Genomic DNA, 18,090 nt, shown 5'->3' with positions numbered 1-18,090 from the left:
ATGAAGCGACTAAACTCGCCCCTGCGCGTTGCTTTATGGGAGATGTAGTATAACATTGTTTGAACTAAGGCAGAGCACGAAACTCATAAATAAATATTTTTAAAATAATTATCCTCGAACGTGAATCGTATTCAAATGTGTGCTTTGCTCTTCCGCAGGTAAGGAACGGTTGATTGACAGCTGCTCGTGGTGCCAGTGTTGCAGTGTGAACTACAATAACCAGAAGCAGGTTGATGTTCGTGCCGTCGACAGTGGATGACAGCGGCTGCTAAGCTTTAGAGAATAAAGCACGCGTCGCCAGAGGAAATTACTGCGATTGTGATATTACGTAGTGAAATGTTGTGTTTGTTTCCATCTGCGTTAGCATCGATTCTCTTTTACTCATTGGCCTTTGAGGAGGGATCCCGGAAGTGTTAGCCGTGCACAGTGGTCGCAGCCCGTTTAGCCGAGGCTAAAGCGGAGACAGGATATAGATGAACCCAGACGGGACCAGCCCCATGAGCCGGCAGCAGCAGCATCAGCAGCAGCAGTCACACCCTTGTCTGGAGGTAACACTGGACTAACTGTGTCTGCTGACCACCATGACACTGCCCTCCCTCTCACGCTGCTGCTGCAAATACGTGTCCTCCTCAAACTGCTGAGCCTGAGAGCGCGAGTTAACCAGGATGCGTGGACTGGATCTGACTGACTCATCATCATCATCATGGCCCGGAGAGAAGAGATAACCCTGACCAGGCTCTGTGCTGCAGTGTTAACCAGGCAGCCCCACAACTAGCCGGACAGCTCAGTCCTCCAGCCGGTCGCTCTGTATCTGTGTAAATGATAAGACCTCGCAGTCAGAGTGGCGTCATGAATTCCCCCGTGTACACCTTTGTCACCCGTGACGACAACAGCACAGTTTATGCAGAAGTTTCCAAAATCCTGCTCTCGACTGGACAATGGAAGAGGCTGAAAAGAGACAATCCCAGATTCAACTTGATGCTGGGAGAACGGAACCGACTGCCCTTCGGACGTCTAGGTAATCATGTTGTAATCATGTTATTATCATGTTATGGGTGTGTGTGTGTGTGTGTCCACAGCTGTTGTGACGGTGCAGGGATGCTCATTCCAACACCCTGTACACAGATTGTCTTTTATTGAGCTGTGCAGTGGACTTCTCATGTGACTTCTCTGAATGCATGTTAAAATGGCCACTCTTGGCTTTTACAGGTCATGAACCAGGACTGGTTCAGCTGGTGAACTACTACAGAGGAGCAGACAAGCTTTGCAGGAAGGCATCCCTGGTCAAGTGTGTACCTTGTTTATAGAAACAGCAATGTATTGTTTTGTCTCTCCATCATTCACATTACTAATGCACTTGAGTAAATAATTCAAAGAGGATTGCATTAGCTGACCATCTCCCTTCTCTGCCGCCAGGCTGATAAAGACCAGCCCGGAGCTGTCCGACTCCTGTAACTGGTTCCCAGAATCCTACATCATCTATCCCACTAACCTCAACACCCCGGTTGCTCCAGCCACAAATGGCATTAGCCATCTGAAGAACAATCCTAAAACAGATGAGAGGGAGGTTTTCCTGGCCTCTTATCACTCTAAAAGAGATAGTGGGGAGGGTACAGTGTGGATAGCAAAGTCTTCTGCTGGAGCTAAAGGTAAAATCTGTTACAAATAAGCCTTTTTGTCCGACATCTTACCTTAAGTGTCTTCTTAGATTATATTTTAGATTAATATAATCTCTCTGAACTCCTAAAGGGCACAGTCTCTCCTCGATGAACCCTCTCTAATGTGATATACTGCACATATTATGTACAGTTTCAAACTTATGATGTTGTAGAGGGAATTATTTGCAGCTTAACTTATTCGTTCTCATTCCAACAGGGGCTGGTATTTTGATATCTCATGATGCTAATCAGCTGCTGGAGTACATTGATAATCAGGGACAGGTTCATGTCATTCAGAAGTACCTGGAGAAACCTTTACTTCTGGAGCCGGGACATCGGAAATTTGACATTAGGTGAGTGTGTTGTGTTTAACACATGCCCACACAGATTGTGTTATTTTGTCTGAACTTTGTAACTGAAGCTCCTATGCTTCATCTCATTTGCGATTGTCAGGAGCTGGGTGTTAGTGGACCATCAGTATAATATCTATTTGTACCGGGAGGGTGTGCTGCGGACTTCCTCAGAGCCCTACAACAACTCTGACCTCCAGGACATGACCAGCCACCTGACCAACCACTGCATCCAGAAGGAGCACTCTCTGAACTACGGGCGGTATGAGGAGGGGAACGAGATGTTCTTTGACGAGTTCAAGCTGTACCTGCTGAACACTCACAATATCGTCCTGGAGACCAGCATTTTACCTCAGATCAAGCAGATCATAAAGTAGGTCCCTCACGTATTGCTGTGAATACCTTGGCTATCACACTGAGAGCTGAAATCCATTGTTTCTTTTAAGTTACAGTTGTGTTTAGTCCCATCCCAAACACACAAACCAGCCTATTTAATGTGGTTGGAGACTGTGTAGATGAATAAGGTGGCATGACATGAGACATCTTATTTGTTGTAGGATTGTTGACTTTGTGTCCATTTATTTATTTAACCTTAATTAAACGAGGAATTCCCTTGAGATTATATTTTCTTTTTCTGGCGAGACATGGCCAAGATATCAATCAGTCAGTAGGTATTAGTTTGACAAATACTTTTAAATTCACCTTTAGGCAAGTACAGGTATATTAAAACATGTTGGGTGCATGACTCTAGTGATGGTAATATCAGTATGTCCATCAGTCCATCGTTTTGGTCCAGACTGAAATATTTGGTCCAAACAATGTAAGTGGGATTGCAATGAATATCTATAATATATATATGTTTAATATTTTACTTAGTGCCACTATGTGTATTTGTAGCTTAAGGCCCCTACTGGATTCATTCTAATGACTTTAGTGACTTAAAACTTCATTTTGCCCCATTTGCTTGGTTTATGACATATTACCTACAAAACTAATGTCATTCCACCAGCATCAGCTGTACTCTGTAACTTTTACCTGCTTAACACAAGCATCAACATAATCTACTGGCTTTATCATTGTAAACATGTTTGCATGGCGATATGAGCATCTTGCTTAAGTGCACACTCAAAGAGCCGTTACCATGGCTGCAGACTCATAGTCTTGTTAAGTGTATGAGAATAAATCTCTCTGTATCCGACATTTGTTTTAAAACATCTGAGCTACTAAAGCTCTAAATGCAGCTGTTTTTAGAATCCACTGCTTTTTCCTGAGAAGCTGCAGTTGAAAGTGCACTATCTGTTGCTGTGTTCTTTAGAAATCACTGCAGAGGTCACAGGGTCGGAAGTTTAACTTGCTGTTGTCCTGGTTTAAGTCAACAAAGTTCAGATATCATTCATTATTGGAACATGCAGTATTGAACAATGCACTTACTTAATGGTAGTGACAGTCAAAACTGACAAGTGCAACACTGCAAGTACATGTGTTCTGTTGAAAATCGAAACGCAGCAAGGAGAGGCATTTTTACATATGAGTCACTGGTGGAAGAATTTTCATTATCAGTGTCTTCAGATCATTGTAGAGGATGATAATCTCTTTAATGGTGAACACAGCATCTCCTGCAATGTAATCAAAAATATTAATTAATCGTATAACAATGTTGAAACGTGAACAATAGAGGAAAAGTGTAGAACATAGTGCAGATTACAATAACAACAGTAGAAACGCAGTTAACAGATATAATTTCAGCAAAGATAATTCCTCTGCAACGATGCATGCTGGGTAGCCTTATTGTAACTTTCTTTTCAACAGTCGAGATGATTCAGTGATTCATGCTCATATGAATTATGTTTGGTTGGACATGATTTTGTCGTCTGGTCTCACAGGAGCTGTCTTTCATGTATTGAGCCGTCCATCAGCACCAAGCACCTGTCCTACCAGAGCTTCCAGCTCTTTGGATTCGATTTCATGTTGGACGAGAGCTTCAAAGTGTGGCTCATTGAGATCAACGGAGCTCCAGCCTGTGCACAGTGAGTAACATTCAGCTGATCGTTCATGTTCATGTCAGTTTATTTGTGTTCTGCACTATTTTTCCACATTTAGAAACAGTATAGTTTTAGTTAATATAGTCTCATATTCTGCCTCTTCGGTACCTCCAGGACCGTTTTGCCTTCTATTTACAATACGGGGAAAACATTGATTTAACGTAAATTCAGTCTCACAAGTGAACATATTAACATTTTTCTTTTTCTCTCCTTTTGCAGGAAACTATATTCAGAGCTATGTCAAGGTATTGTGGATGTGGCCATTTCCACTGTCTTCACTCTGAACAGCAGCAGCGACCCCTCATCTGCCTCCTCCTCTCCTTATTCCTCCTCTCCATCCTCCATGTTCACCACCAACTCCTGTTCCTCTCCCAAACTGAGAGCACCTCTTCACGTCGGCCCTTTCACTCGACTGTAAGCTCACACTCGTCTCCTCCAAACTAGAAACTTCCTCATGCTCTGTCCTCGCCCATAGAAGAGATGTAGCACACAGCAGTGAGCAGAGCCTTTAATTCAAACCTCCCACTCCCCAATTCCCCAGGCAAGTCAGGCGAGGTTAAGAGGGAGTCTCTCTTTTCATGGAAATCACTGAACTGCAGAATTAATCTCTGCGCTCCTCGTTATGCATATCATAAACGTGCGGATGCTGATGAACGGATCGACAAACTATGTGGGAGTTTCTGAATGAGGACGAGATCATTCCATCTCAGTCCCGACACCACCGCCGACAGTTTTCTCCATGAGAAGATGAATGGAGCTCTGAGGGATGTAGAGATGCTGCCAAGTGAGACTGTAGTGCCTTACATTTCCAACCATGCTCCCTTAAAAAGACTGCCAGTTAGCTTGCTCTGTTACCGTGACTCGTACTTGTTCTATAAGCCTTTGCACTGTTGCAGTCAATGCGGTCCCGATCCGTCCACATGAGTAAGCATAAAACAGATTCCTTGATAAGATCTTGGTGAACTTGTTATTTTTTCATCAGAAACGTATTTTTATTAGTTAACATCGTTTTAATTTGAATCTATTTCTTGACATGCAGAATGCTAACAAGCCACAGGGACCGCTCTAAGCTAATTCATGACTCCCTTATATAATAGTAGCTAATATACAAACCAAATAAGTTTGATGAGTGAACCAGTCAACGTGTCATGGTCCTCTCACTTCACAATGTGGACACTAAATAGTATTTACACTGAGGGCAGGATAGTGGCATTAGTGATCAGGGAGATCGTCCTTTTGCTCAAACACCAAGTTTACAGCAAGCTCCCTGACCTCTGACCTCTCTATGAAAACGACTCCGTTAATAGAGCTGAGCAGTGTGCTTCCGGAAGTGGAGCTCCCATTCATCGTCCTGAATGAGATGTTTGATTATCAGCCATAATATTACAGCGATATATTCTCCTGTGGAAGCCACAAGGTCATAAGATATCAACTGTGTTCAAAGAATAATGTGTTTTATTTTCAATGAGAAGTACAACACTACCCACAATCCTCGGGTGTAAGAGTGACAGCTATGATTGGGAGAGCTTGCTGTTACCATGGAACTGTTAACCACAACCACAAAAATCAGTACAATCGTATCTTTTAGCGTTACTACACAATGTTACTAAACTATACACTATATGAAACGCTGTATACGAGCACACAAGACACAAACTACAATATATTGCAATACTACATCAATGACAAAGTTGAATTGAAGAAAAAGCAAGTTGGAAGTCGTTGTAAAGGGATCATTCGCAATGGTTTATGGGATGCGCAGTTCATTTGCTCTTAAAATAATTATGTCTTGCTCTCTGAAACGTCAATACAGAAAATGAATGGGAAATTTACTCCGAATTCGAGAGCCATTCTTTCAGTGGGGCAGTCACTGTTCCGCTCAGTGACGTATAGGTCGACATTATTCTGTTCTCAGCAGATTCACTGCAGAGTTTAGTTAAACTGAAGACATTTTGATTTGTCATTTGAAGAGAGCATGTTTGTGTGAACGCATGCAGTAGAATGCATCCTCATAAACAGAACCCGTTTGTAAAGAGCTGCCCTGAAGTCTGTGTTCTTCTTCTGAAAAGATAAGAGTGTAAATGTAAAGTGTTGTCAATAACTGTGTGGATTATGTTCTTTTTAAATGTTGAAATGAAAGTAGAATAGATAGTTCAACGTTTGTTGTTGATTATTAGAATTATTGTAAGACCCCATGAACTGAAACAAGAAAACATTTGTTTATAAGGGAGCTGATGGAGACCGAAAGCGAACCCAACAAACGTGCTGTGTGCAATGTGGGTTGCAAAGAGACGTCCCAGTAAACACATGCAGGTCTTGATGTCACTGCTTCTTCTGCAGTTACTGTCTCTTGACGCAAATTTCATTACATTTTTATGTTTATTTTTTGTTTCATGGGGTCATAAAAACATTTGAGTTCTTTTATTTTCACTCTTTGTGAATAGCTGAGACATGAGATGGAACTGTCTGAGTTTCTTTAGTCCATAATACTTCAGTAGTTTTTTCCTCCCGGTCTCAGGAGGATAGTGTGTTTCCATTCAAAATCTGTGGCATGCTGGGTTGTTGATTTTTGTTGTGTTTGCAGGAGGCTCATTTTAGATACAGAACATGTTAATAGTTCTCTAATAATGTTAGAAACCCTGCTGCTCCTCTGTTTTAACCTCAGTTCAGACGTGTGAGGCTTTGTGTCCCACATAAAATGAGTAACAAGTTAAGGGACACCATCACAGCATTTATTCATATTTTGAATCTCCTTGTATTTGTGTTTACTATATAACTCTGAAGAATGAAGGATTGTGAGTGGTTGTAGGTCAGAACAATGGGATTGTCTTGGGCAGGTTACACTGACAAAATACAACTTTGTTGTAAAATGAATCCCAGAAGTCCTGCTGTGGCTGAACAGATGTTTTGAAAGATGATAATGTAAGTTAAAAAAAATTGGTTTGTAGGGCATAATTATGTTGTTAATTAATTTACAAGGGTTTGATAGCGGATTTTGGAAATCCAAAAGCAAACTATCAGTATTATTTAAATTAAATTTGTTCGGAAGTGTCTTTCCATCAAAGGGACGGGTGCCTTAGAGGGAATATTGCATATTCATTTTTAAAAAAAAGCAATGAACCTCCAACATTGAAATGCACCTTCATTTGTTTGTACTGAAGTGAATTTGCTTTTCTCATTTTTCAACCTTTTTTAGATTCAGTGATGTAATTTCTTTGTCGTCAGAGTTTATTTGCACATCTGACTCATTTTCTCATGTTTCGTTTATTTCTCCTCATCTTTACCAAAGATCAAATTCCAGTTGTAAAATGTTTTGTACTTACTTTAACCTGAACGTCATCACATCGACTGGCCAACGGGATCGTAAAGCAAGTATCATATTCAGGGGGACGTGTGTGCTGTGCTTTTGTTCAGTAATGTTTTATTCAGATTCTTGCATGAACATTTGTCTTTATCAGAAACAATACTGCTAGAATAAAAAAATACTATCATCAAACTGCTGTCATGTTTCTGACTTGACTTGGTTAAACAACGATTGTAGCAGACAGAGATGAAGGTGGGTATCCATCTTCTCAGCTGTCTCCTGGTAACGAATAAAAATGTATATTTCACGGTGACAATTTTAATTAAAATCACACAATTATAAATGTTTGATACTTAATAATAGTGTCTACCACTGAGTATAAATTGATACAACCTGATATAGCATATACAGTATATATACTATAAAAAGTATATACTCTAAAAAGCTTTTCTTGAGAACTGGATAGTAAATAAAACACTATCACCACAAGGTGGCAGTAAATCAACAACAAAGAAACAACCTGCCGCAAAACCTGAGCGCGAAGAAGAAGTTCTTCCTGTCTTGATGGATGTAGTTCCTGTGTCACTGTGCACATGTGGTAAACAAGCGCCTGTGTGTGTGTGGGAGTGTGTGGAGCATGGACTTTTCTACAAAGTGGAGTAATTTACCCACAGGTCCGAGTCTGAAGAACCTGACCCAGGGCGGGTTCGGTGTCCTGAAGGAGACTCAGCATGAGGCGGTCCAGGACCTGACGAAAGCCCACATCGAGTCTTTCGACCAGGCTGTCACCGGCGGACTGAGCCGGGTCGTACAGGTCAGCTCAGCTCTCACTCGTTACAGATGTTACTCTTAGTTATTAACCATACAGTCTATGTTATTAACTGGTAAAACACGCCAAATTGTGTATCGATGAAACGACACACAATTTGTAAAATGCTGTATGTGGAAAATGAGGTTTAGCTGTCACTGTTAAATCAGATTTCACCTAGTTTTCACCTGCCCCACTTAATGATATATACAATAAAGTTAGTCTCTAGCAGTTAACTATAAATGAATTGATGTCTAATTCAATTATACATAAAATAAAGTTCCTCATTAAGTTTGAGCCATGTTTGTTACATTTGTTTTGAGTATGTCTCTATGTCTGTGCAGGCCTATTTGTGTTGGAGAGCTAACAACTTAAAACACACTGTTTGTAGCTTATTTGTTCTCAAAAAGATAAAACTTGTATGACTTTGTAATAAAAAGCTGCACAGCAACACAAAACCATAAACCAGGTTGAGTGTGTTGATTATGTGAAAGTTACCAGCTTCAGTACTCTGCAGGGTGACTATCACCAGGGAACCAACGTGTGTCTTTTGATTTCTTGGTGACTTTCTGTCAGTGTCTGTTGTGGAGGTTTGCTCATTGTTTTGTGATGTGATGTGTGTTCTTCAGGCCATACCTCCTTTGGAGTTCACCGTTAATAATGACAGGATCAGCCTTTCGTTCGTCGAGGCCTCCATCAACAACCCGGTGGTTGCCAAAGGGAACGTCTGCAGGGACATGAGGGTGTTTCCTGCAGAGTGCAGGGGAAGGAGATGCTCATACAAAGGAAAGCTGGTGGTAAGACTGTTAGATTCATATACAGCCTCATTATGATATATTTTTAACTAATTTTCACTTGACTTTTAACACACCATCTTAAATGATCATTCAATCAGCATGTGAGAAATTAAATGTGCTTAATATTCACCCTGTGTTATCTCAGGCTGACGTCAGCTGGTCGGTCAATGGAATTCCCAAAGGGATCATCAAGCAGTCCCTGGGTCAGGTGCCAATCATGGTGAGGTCAAAGCTGTGCAACCTCTATGGTATGTCTCCAAAAGAGCTAGTTGAACACCATGAAGAAGCAGAGGTACGAGACACGTCTATAATAAATGAAATTTAAACACAAACCCATTATATGAATCCATGTTGGTAAAAAACTGAAATCTCCCTTTAAATATTGACAGGAAATGGGAGGTTATTTCGTCGTGAATGGAAATGAGAAGGTGATCCGAATGCTGATCATGCCGAGGAGGAACTATCCTATTGCCATGTCAAGACCTAAGTGGAAGAGCAGGGGCCAGGGCTACACTCAGTATGGTAAGTATAATGTGCAGAAACTCAGGGACAGTGGGTGTGTATTCACAGAAATCTATATCTTGTAAAATGGGTGCTGTTATCTTTTTTTATTGTGACAGGTATATCTATACATTGTGTGAAGGAAGAGCACACAGCTATCAACATGAATCTTCACTATCTGGAAAACGGGACTGTGATGCTGAACTTCATCTACCAAAAGGAGCTCTTCTTCCTCCCACTAGGCTTTGCACTCAAGGTACTAATCATGTATTTTTGAAAATGTGCTTTGAACACATTAAATTGGAAAAGCTATAAAATAATAATTACTCTAACTTCAGGGGGACCAACAAAACAAACTAAACCAAACTAACTGGAAATTGGCTTCTAGCTTAACAGAAAATAACAAAAACAAACAACAACAACAACTTGGCTTTCTAACTAAGTGAAACAGCAGACATGGCAGTAAAGCCCGATTATTCAATAATGTTATAAACTCCATGTTAAACAATAGTTTCTGTGCGTGTGGCTGGTTGGTGGTTAAAGTGATACCAGGAGTGAAACCATAAACATAGACACAAGCACACATACAGACAACACAAATTTACTTCAGACAATTGACCACAGCCGTTAGATTAGTAGTAGTACAACCTCTTTTGGTGTTGTATGTTATTATAGAAAATTTGCTCTGTTTTGTCCTCTAGGCCTTGGTGGACTTCACAGACTTCCAGATCTTCCAGGAGCTGATCAAGGGCCGTGAGGACAACTCCTTCTACAAGAGCTGTGCCTCAGAAATGCTGCGAATCGTCATGGAGGAGGGCTGCACCACCCGCAGCAAGGTGCTCAATTACCTGGGAGAGCGCTTCAGGGTTAAGATGAACCTTCCTGAGTGGTACACAAACGAGCAGTGTGCCAACTTCCTGATAGAGTAAGATTTTTATCAAAGACGGATGAGATATTTTACTAGTTTTACTTAAAACCTCATAATGCACAATTGAAGTATTTTCTGGTACATTTAGTAAAAGGAGTTGTGTTCTGTTTTGATCAGTGAGTGCATCTGTATCCACCTGAAGTCAGATGTGGAGAAGTTCTACCTGCTCTGTCTAATGACCAGGAAGCTTTTCACATTTGCGAAGCAGGAGTGCATGGAGGAGAATCCCGACAGCATCATGTGTCAGGAAGTGCTCACTCCTGGTCAGCTCTACCTCATGTTCCTGAAGGCAAGTTTGTTTTAAGTCACAGTTTCATAATGAGCCAGCATTTTTTATACTTGGTGTGTGCAGCGCTATTTGCTGCATATTCAGCTGCAGTTCTGGCATGAAATGCAGTTCTCTCTCTCATGTGAAAACTTATCGTTGTCACTCTTCGGTCTTTTTTACCAGTAACTTGGAAAGTTTCTGGTGTGAGAGTGACCTTGTGCGTGTGCATCCCCATTGCCGCCATAGATAAAATTACTCGTGTGAGAAATGCTGGATGGAGGAAACATTAAGTGAGCATCGGCACTGATCAGTTAGTGATCTAACCTCGAAGATATCTTCACAGGAGAGAGTTGCTGCCTGGCTGGTGTCTGTGAAGCTGGCCTTTGACAAGAGAGGCAGCCGACTGAGTGGAGGATGGAATGCCGAAAACATGATAAAGCTATTCAACATGGGCGGTGATGTGACCAAACCTTTTGAATATCTGCTGGCTACTGGGAACCTCAACTCCAAGACAGGTACGGCCACATGAGTATTAAAACATGTTACTGTACAAAAGGAGAGCTCGTGTATTAAATACATATCACTCTCACCTCTGACCCCAGGTCTCGGCATGCTGCAGAACACAGGACTGTGTGTCGTAGCCGACAAGCTCAACTTCATCCGCTACCTGTCCCACTTCCGCTGCGTGCACAGAGGAGCAGCGTTCGCCAAGATGAGGACCACCTCTGTTCGTAAGCTGCTGCCTGAGTCGTGGGGCTTCCTGTGTCCCGTCCACACCCCGGACGGAGAGCCTTGTGGCCTCATGAATCACATGACAGCCAGCTGCGAGATTGTGGCACCAACCTCGTCCACCACAACCATGCCTGCTCTGCTATGTTCCCTCGGTGAGTTCTTTCTTCAGATTACAATTCTGTTCAGTTAACGCCGAGTTCACACGAAACGGAACAGAGCTCGACTTGAACCCGACAGACGTGAACAGTCTGTGTTACCCTGTCCCTCACACTCATGGTTATTTCCCTGATTACAGACATGTGCAGTGTAAAAAATCAGGGGTACTACACACCACACACCCACTACACACCATCCTGCGCTTTGATTGTTGCCACTGATTCCGACTACATTTCCAGCAGATTAGAAATCTGATCTGAATCTGCAACACATCAGCGAGCCTCTATAATCATCTTTTAGGGGTTCACATGTAGCGATTGCAAATCGAGTGACAATGGGGGGACTTAAGTCTGCAACCTGAGAAACTTGTCTGCGACTGGCAAATCAGGCTGAAATTTGTGTGATGTGACTTGGCTTTAGCTGTAAGGTGTGAATTCACTGTTTTGCCCTTTTTCGACACAAGTTTTAAAGCATGTCATTAAACTGATGTATTTATTTAAATCTTCTCTGTCTGGTAAGGTGTTATTCCCGTGGACGGATCTCCTGGTCAACCTTTTTCAGACTGCTACCCTGTGGTGCTTGACGGGGCCGTTGTAGGCTGGTTGGAGACTGAATTAGCTCCAGTTGTGGTTGACTCACTACGTAGTTTCAAGGTATGATTGTGAAATATTAAACAGCTGTACTGCAGATGTTGTATGTACAGCAAAGTGACATTTATATGAAATACCTTCAGGTACTGAGAGTAAACAAGATCCCTCCCTGGACTGAGATCGTCCTGGTTCCCAAAACAGGCAAGGCCAGCTTGTACCCAGGCCTGTTCCTCTTCACAACGCCCTGTCGTATGGTGCGGCCCGTACGCAATTTAGCTCTTGGAAAGGAAGAGTTAATTGGCACCTTTGAACAAGTATGTGTAAACCAAGATTTAAAAAAGATGTTATGGTAGATGTTACCAGAACACAACTGAAATGTTTATTTTTTTTCTACCTTGCTGCAGCTTTATATCAATGTGGGCATCTTTGAGGGTGAGATCGAGCCCGGTGTGACCACACACCAGGAACTGTTCCCACACAGTATGCTGAGCGTGGTGGCCAACTTCATCCCCTACTCAGATCACAACCAGAGTCCGAGGAACATGTACCAGTGTCAGATGGGTAAGTCTGAGACCACAACTAGAGCCTGAGCACACCTACACTGGTGAACAGGCTGATTCATATATTCCAGTTCTTTCAGAGATTAAACATGTTCTCTGTGTAGGTAAGCAGACTATGGGATTCCCCCTGCACTCGTTCACGGACCGCTCAGATAACAAGCTGTACCGACTCCAGACCCCACAAAGCCCGCTGGTCAGGCCCTACATGTACGACCACTACAACCTGGACAACTACCCCAGCGGCACAAACGCCATTGTGGCTGTCATATCCTACACCGGCTATGACATGGAAGATGCTATGGTAAGTACAACACAATAGTTACTGTCATTTTTTTCCCCTCAAACAGAATACTAAACCAAGACAATACATTAAGAACCAATGATGATTATTGTTGTAAAATCCTCTATCACAGATTGTGAACAAGTCCTCGTGGGAGAGAGGCTTCGCCCATGGAAGCATCTATAAGACTGAGCTGGTGGATCTGGCGGACAAGGTGAGGGGAGAGGACGCCGTGGTGTTTGGGACCAAGCCAGGCGATCCTAAGGTGGATGGAAGACTGGACGCTGATGGACTTCCTCACATTGGATCAACTCTTAAGTATGGAGACCCCTTCTACAGCTACATCAACCTCAACACTGGTCAGACCTTCATCAACTACTACAAGTAAGTGTCAACATGTTTTTGTCATCAGCTTACAAAGTAATGCCCCTCTCAAGACATTAAGTAATGTTTTTAAACTTTTCAAATTACAACCAGTATTGTTTCTTTATTCATTTCTAGGAGCCAAGAAGCTTCTGTAGTCGACAATATAAAGATCTGCAGCAACGACAACGGCTCAGGCAATTTCAAACGAGTTTGCATCACCATACGAGTGCCACGAAACCCAACCATCGGTGACAAGTTCGCCAGTCGCCACGGTCAGAAAGGCATCCTGAGCCGCCTGTGGCCGGCTGAGGACATGCCCTTCACAGAGAGCGGCATGACTCCCGACATTCTCTTCAACCCCCACGGCTTCCCCTCCCGTATGACTATCGGGATGCTCATCGAGAGCATGGCCGGCAAGTCCGGCGCCCTGCACGGCCTGAGCCACGACGCCACACCCTTTACTTTCTCTGAGGAGAACTCTGCTCTGGAGTACTTCGGTAAAATGCTTCAGGCTGGAGGTTACAACTATTACGGCACGGAGCGGCTCTACAGTGGCCTGAGCGGTCAGGAGCTAGAGGCCGACATCTTCATCGGGGTCGTCTACTACCAGCGGCTACGTCACATGGTCTCTGACAAATTTCAAGTGAGAACCACGGGAGCGCGAGACAAGGTGACCAACCAGCCGGTGGGAGGGAGGAACGTCCAGGGAGGCATTCGTTTTGGAGAGATGGAGCGAGACGCCCTGCTGGCCCACGGCTCGTCCTTCCTGCTTCACGATCGGCTCTTCAACTGCTCGGACCGATCTGTAGCGCAGGTGTGCATTGACTGTGGCAGCCTCCTCTCCCCTCTGTTAGAGAAACCCCCTCCTTACTGGTCGTCCATGCGCCACCGTAAGACTGTGTGCACCCTGTGTGGCAAAAGTGACTCTATTGACTCGGTGTCTGTTCCTTACGTCTTCCGCTACTTTGTGGCCGAGCTCGCTGCAATGAACATCAAAGTAAAATTAGATGTAAAGTAAATTTCACAGGAGAATGAGTAGATACCTGCCTTAATTTGACAAAGTATAAATCAGAAGAAATGGGTTTTATGAATCTGCTCATTTTGTTAAAATGTGTCTCAGTAAAGCTGCTTGAATGAACCATGCTTCAGATAACAAATATACTGTGCAGACATGATGTGTGTATAAAGAACCGCCGAATACTACCTGAGACATGAATCTGCTTTGTCCAGTGTTTTTATTAGCAGAAACTCTGGAAAATAACCCAGAAGCAGCATGTGATGGAGTGAATGCACAACATTCTGTTGAGGTGTGTAAAAATAAAAGGTTTTTGTACAGTCATCCCGAGTGTTGAATAAAGAGTATGTGTTCAGATCCATTATTTAAGAAAAAGCAATTCCTTTCAGAAATACACAAAAGTTCTGCTGTAAAATCCCAAGTAAAATGATTGAAGTACCATCAGCTTAAGCCAAAGAGCTTGGTCTGGAATCAAAGGGCCCCTGTCACTGACAAATTTATACATTACATTGTTGGTGCATAAGAAGCATTGACTGTTTGAAAACTAGTTTTTAACTACAGTATATGATAAGCTTGTGTTTTCTGTGTAAAGAAGCAGAACATGAACAATCCTGAGTAAAGTACAAGTGTCACAACATTATATTTATGTGTATTTGAGCAAATAGTATGATAACTTTCCACCACTTTATAAATGGATAGTTGGTACCTGAGTGCCGACATCTATGCTGACAAATTTCCCTTTGGACTCCATGTAATTACAAATGTAAACATCAACACATTGCTAAAAACAAATAAAGGAGAGATGTCCAGGTCGTGACATTCATCTTTAAACATTTCCATTCTAAACGTTTCCACGAGATCCCACTTGAGGTGATGTCACATGCTTCCAGTCCCCATTTGATTCTTACTTCAGCTGTTCCAGTACATGTGGCAGCTCTAACACAGTTTGGACAGTGTAGTCTGGTTTCACTGAGCCCTCTGGCACTGTGGCTCCAGTACTGCTGATCCAAACTGTGGCCTGTACTCCAGCATTAAAGCCCCCCTGAATATCTGTGTCCAGAGAGTCTCCAACCATAACACAGTCCTGGGCCTCCACCCCCAGCATGTTGAAACACAGTGTGAAGATGGAGAGGAATGGTTTCTGCTCTGCATGTTCTCCCCCAACCACAATGGCATCAAAGAACTCCGCACATTTGGCTGTCTGCACCTTCTCTCTCTGGGTCTGAGCTTCCCCGTTGGTCAGCAGCAGCAGCTTGTATCTGCTGCGCAATTGTTTTAGGAGGTCGCGTATTTGAGGGGACAGACTGAGAACTTCCAGCCGACTGTTTTTCCACATAAAGTAGCACTGAGCTGCGAGAGACGGTGTGGGAACACTGCCCACGGTCTCCCGGAGGCTCTCCTCCCAGTGACCCACTCGTACATCATGTATGGATCGTCCTGCTGCAGGATCAAAACACTCACGGAAAAGCTTCTGCTTGAACTTGTCACAAATGCTGCTGATGGTGTCGTCATCGAGGCCCAGTTCAGTCTTCAGAAGTTCACTGGTCTGTGAATCACACACAACAGATTCATATCTAACTGAGCGACAAACCACAGCCTGGGGTTGTGTAGGGAACATTACGGACACTTATTTTGATGGATGTGAGAATTTGGCAACTTTTTAATGTGTGTAAATAAACATTTTGTTTAAAATGAGGCATTCCGATAATGTTTTAGCTAGGCAATAAAATGATATAAATAATTATTGCAATATATTTTCAATTAATAGCAATATAACAAAGGTTCAAGATAAAAAACATAAATATACAGTAAATATGCCTGATACTGAGTGAGTGAACAGTCAGGATGGTCCTGAATTCAAGTGTATCAGCCTTTGTCAGAAACTATGGATTAAAGGGATTTTACAGTAGAGTAAATATGGCACATAATGCCTTTTTCAATTCAAAATAATGAACTTTGAGGCTGAATTTCTCCAAAATGATGCAGTAAATATGCCTGATACTGAGTGAGTGAACAGTCAGGATGGTCCTGAATTCAAGTGTATCAACCCTCGTCAGAATTTATGGACCAAAGGGATTTTACAGTAGAGTAATAGGTTTGCTCGCTCCGTATCATGGACTACATGCACTTGCCATACATTCTGTAATACGGGCGCACTTGAAATCAGGAAAAGACGAACGTCTGCTCACCTGACCGCAGTCCGGTGTGAGCATGTTGCATCAGTGTCACGTGTTCGTGTAAATCCTATGTTTAAGTGCCAGTGCAGAAATGTGACATCACAGACAAAGATGTTACATCAGTTAAATCAAAGATAAATCGTCCGGTTAAACAGGATGAAGACTAATCACAGTGTACCCCTCTGTCACAAATCAAAGAGTCCGCCATGAAGTTCTCTCAACTCTACGTCACAGACATGGCCGCTGACTCACTGACACTACAGGAGGAGTGTTAATCACCTTCCGTATGGCCAGTGCACCCGCCCTGCTGGTGTCGATCAGCGTGTTGTCCAGGTCAAATATTAAAGCCTTCACTTCCCTGTCCATGGCTGCAGCTCACCACACTGCGGGGTTCAATCAGGAAGTACTGCGGACTGAGGAGCATGCTGGGAACTGTAGTTCTGCTAAATGCTAAGCGCCTGCAGGTTTTGTCCTCTAGAGGGCGCCAGTTAATATAATTTCAGTGATTTTCTTTTCTTTTCGCGAGTAGGACATAGATTATTCTTGACAAGATCTCTTTCCCAAGAAGAAGAAACATTCACAGTCAGCAACAAAACAATGAAACACAAGCAACAGCAAAACAACGCGATGAAAATAAATGAATAAAAACAGTCACAAGATTCATAAATAACATTGCATGGTAAAGATTTCAAATGTCCAAGGGGAACACAAGACTGTAGTTAGTAAATCATTCCATTTAGAAGGTGCAACTGAATCCAGTTCTGCCAACATTGGTGCGTACATGAAGTCTAAAGTTCACAAGTTACTGGATCTTGTGCTGTATGTTCTGGTTTTAAGTGAGAGAAGAGAGTTTAGGTTGAATAACATGAGATGACTGTCTCTTCTTGCTTGTAATGAAGTCCAACCCAGTGATACAGAGAACAATGATATGTGCAAAATAATAATGATAATAATAATAATAACAACAATAACAACAACAATCATAATAATAATTATCATTATAATTATAATAATGATGCATAAAGATTTATAGTACATTCACGGCCAGACAAGCAGTTTGTATAGAAGCATAGACTCTATATGAATAGTTGCCATTTTGGGTCCGGCGTGTAGGTTTACTAATACACCCATGTGTAATAATCTCAGCAAGCTCTTTAAACCAATTTATGCTGCTCTAGTTAGAAAAAATTCATAGGAAATATAAGTAAATGAAATGTCAACTTGCTGCAGAAGCTCATAAAAAAACTATGAATATGTTAGTAACTTTATTGCAAATCTTAGTGTTAACAACAAAATAATGTCAAAATGACCAACAGTAAAATAAAAGTACAAAGACACTATCGACACAAGATAAAGCACTACTACTATCAGAATACTCAATATGGGGAAGTTTCCCTCATTTGACTCCTCTGGCACACACCATGTTTCACAACCACACAAATTGTTTTTCCATCACGAACAAGTTTCTCCCTGAATTATTTCTAGAGTTATCCATAACCAATATGAGCGTGACACAATCAGTGTCATCACTTTTCTAATTAAATGCCGTACGTGACAC

General features: G+C 42.3%; 3 protein-coding genes across 5 annotated transcripts; 2 read left to right on the top strand and 1 right to left on the bottom strand.

The window, feature by feature from the left end:
- The first annotated feature begins 24 nt into the window (after positions 1–24).
- Positions 25–7,546, top strand: ttl (tubulin tyrosine ligase). Its single transcript, XM_020093976.2, has 7 exons — positions 25–1,018; positions 1,210–1,288; positions 1,417–1,649; positions 1,876–2,011; positions 2,112–2,381; positions 3,892–4,035; positions 4,270–7,546. The coding sequence occupies exons 1-7, from the start codon at positions 820–822 to the stop codon at positions 4,466–4,468; spliced, it is 1,260 nt and encodes a 419-aa protein (XP_019949535.1). The 5' UTR covers positions 25–819; the 3' UTR covers positions 4,469–7,546.
- On the top strand, positions 7,546–14,679 carry polr1b (RNA polymerase I subunit B). Its single transcript, XM_020095766.2, has 15 exons — positions 7,546–8,168; positions 8,792–8,959; positions 9,105–9,251; positions 9,349–9,481; positions 9,580–9,716; positions 10,162–10,385; positions 10,506–10,677; positions 11,000–11,171; positions 11,259–11,540; positions 12,064–12,197; positions 12,278–12,448; positions 12,539–12,695; positions 12,799–12,995; positions 13,108–13,358; positions 13,476–14,679. Exons 1-15 carry the CDS (start codon positions 7,992–7,994, stop codon positions 14,356–14,358), a joined length of 3,405 nt encoding a protein of 1,134 aa, XP_019951325.1. The 5' UTR covers positions 7,546–7,991; the 3' UTR covers positions 14,359–14,679.
- Positions 14,559–16,967, bottom strand: nanp (N-acetylneuraminic acid phosphatase). 3 transcript variants are annotated; one of them, XM_020095779.2, is made up of 2 exons: positions 16,812–16,967; positions 14,559–15,901 (listed from the first exon to the last, which is right to left on the bottom strand). In XM_020095779.2, exons 1-2 carry the CDS (start codon positions 16,896–16,898, stop codon positions 15,260–15,262), a joined length of 729 nt encoding a protein of 242 aa, XP_019951338.2. In that variant the 5' UTR covers positions 16,899–16,967; the 3' UTR covers positions 14,559–15,259. The 3 variants fall into 3 exon arrangements, with proteins under 3 accessions (XP_019951338.2, XP_019951346.2, XP_069394466.1); XM_020095787.2 differs by having other exon boundaries at positions 16,545–16,940; XM_069538365.1 differs by having other exon boundaries at positions 16,785–16,935.
- Between the last annotated feature and the right edge of the window lie 1,123 nt (positions 16,968–18,090).

The sequence above is a fragment of the Paralichthys olivaceus genome, chromosome 14, assembly GCF_024713975.1.
Source record: "Paralichthys olivaceus isolate ysfri-2021 chromosome 14, ASM2471397v2, whole genome shotgun sequence".
In the NCBI taxonomy this organism is placed as follows: Eukaryota; Metazoa; Chordata; class Actinopteri; order Pleuronectiformes; family Paralichthyidae; genus Paralichthys; species Paralichthys olivaceus.
The sequence above is the reverse complement of the archived record's forward strand: the minus strand, read 5'-3'. Positions and strand labels throughout refer to the sequence as shown.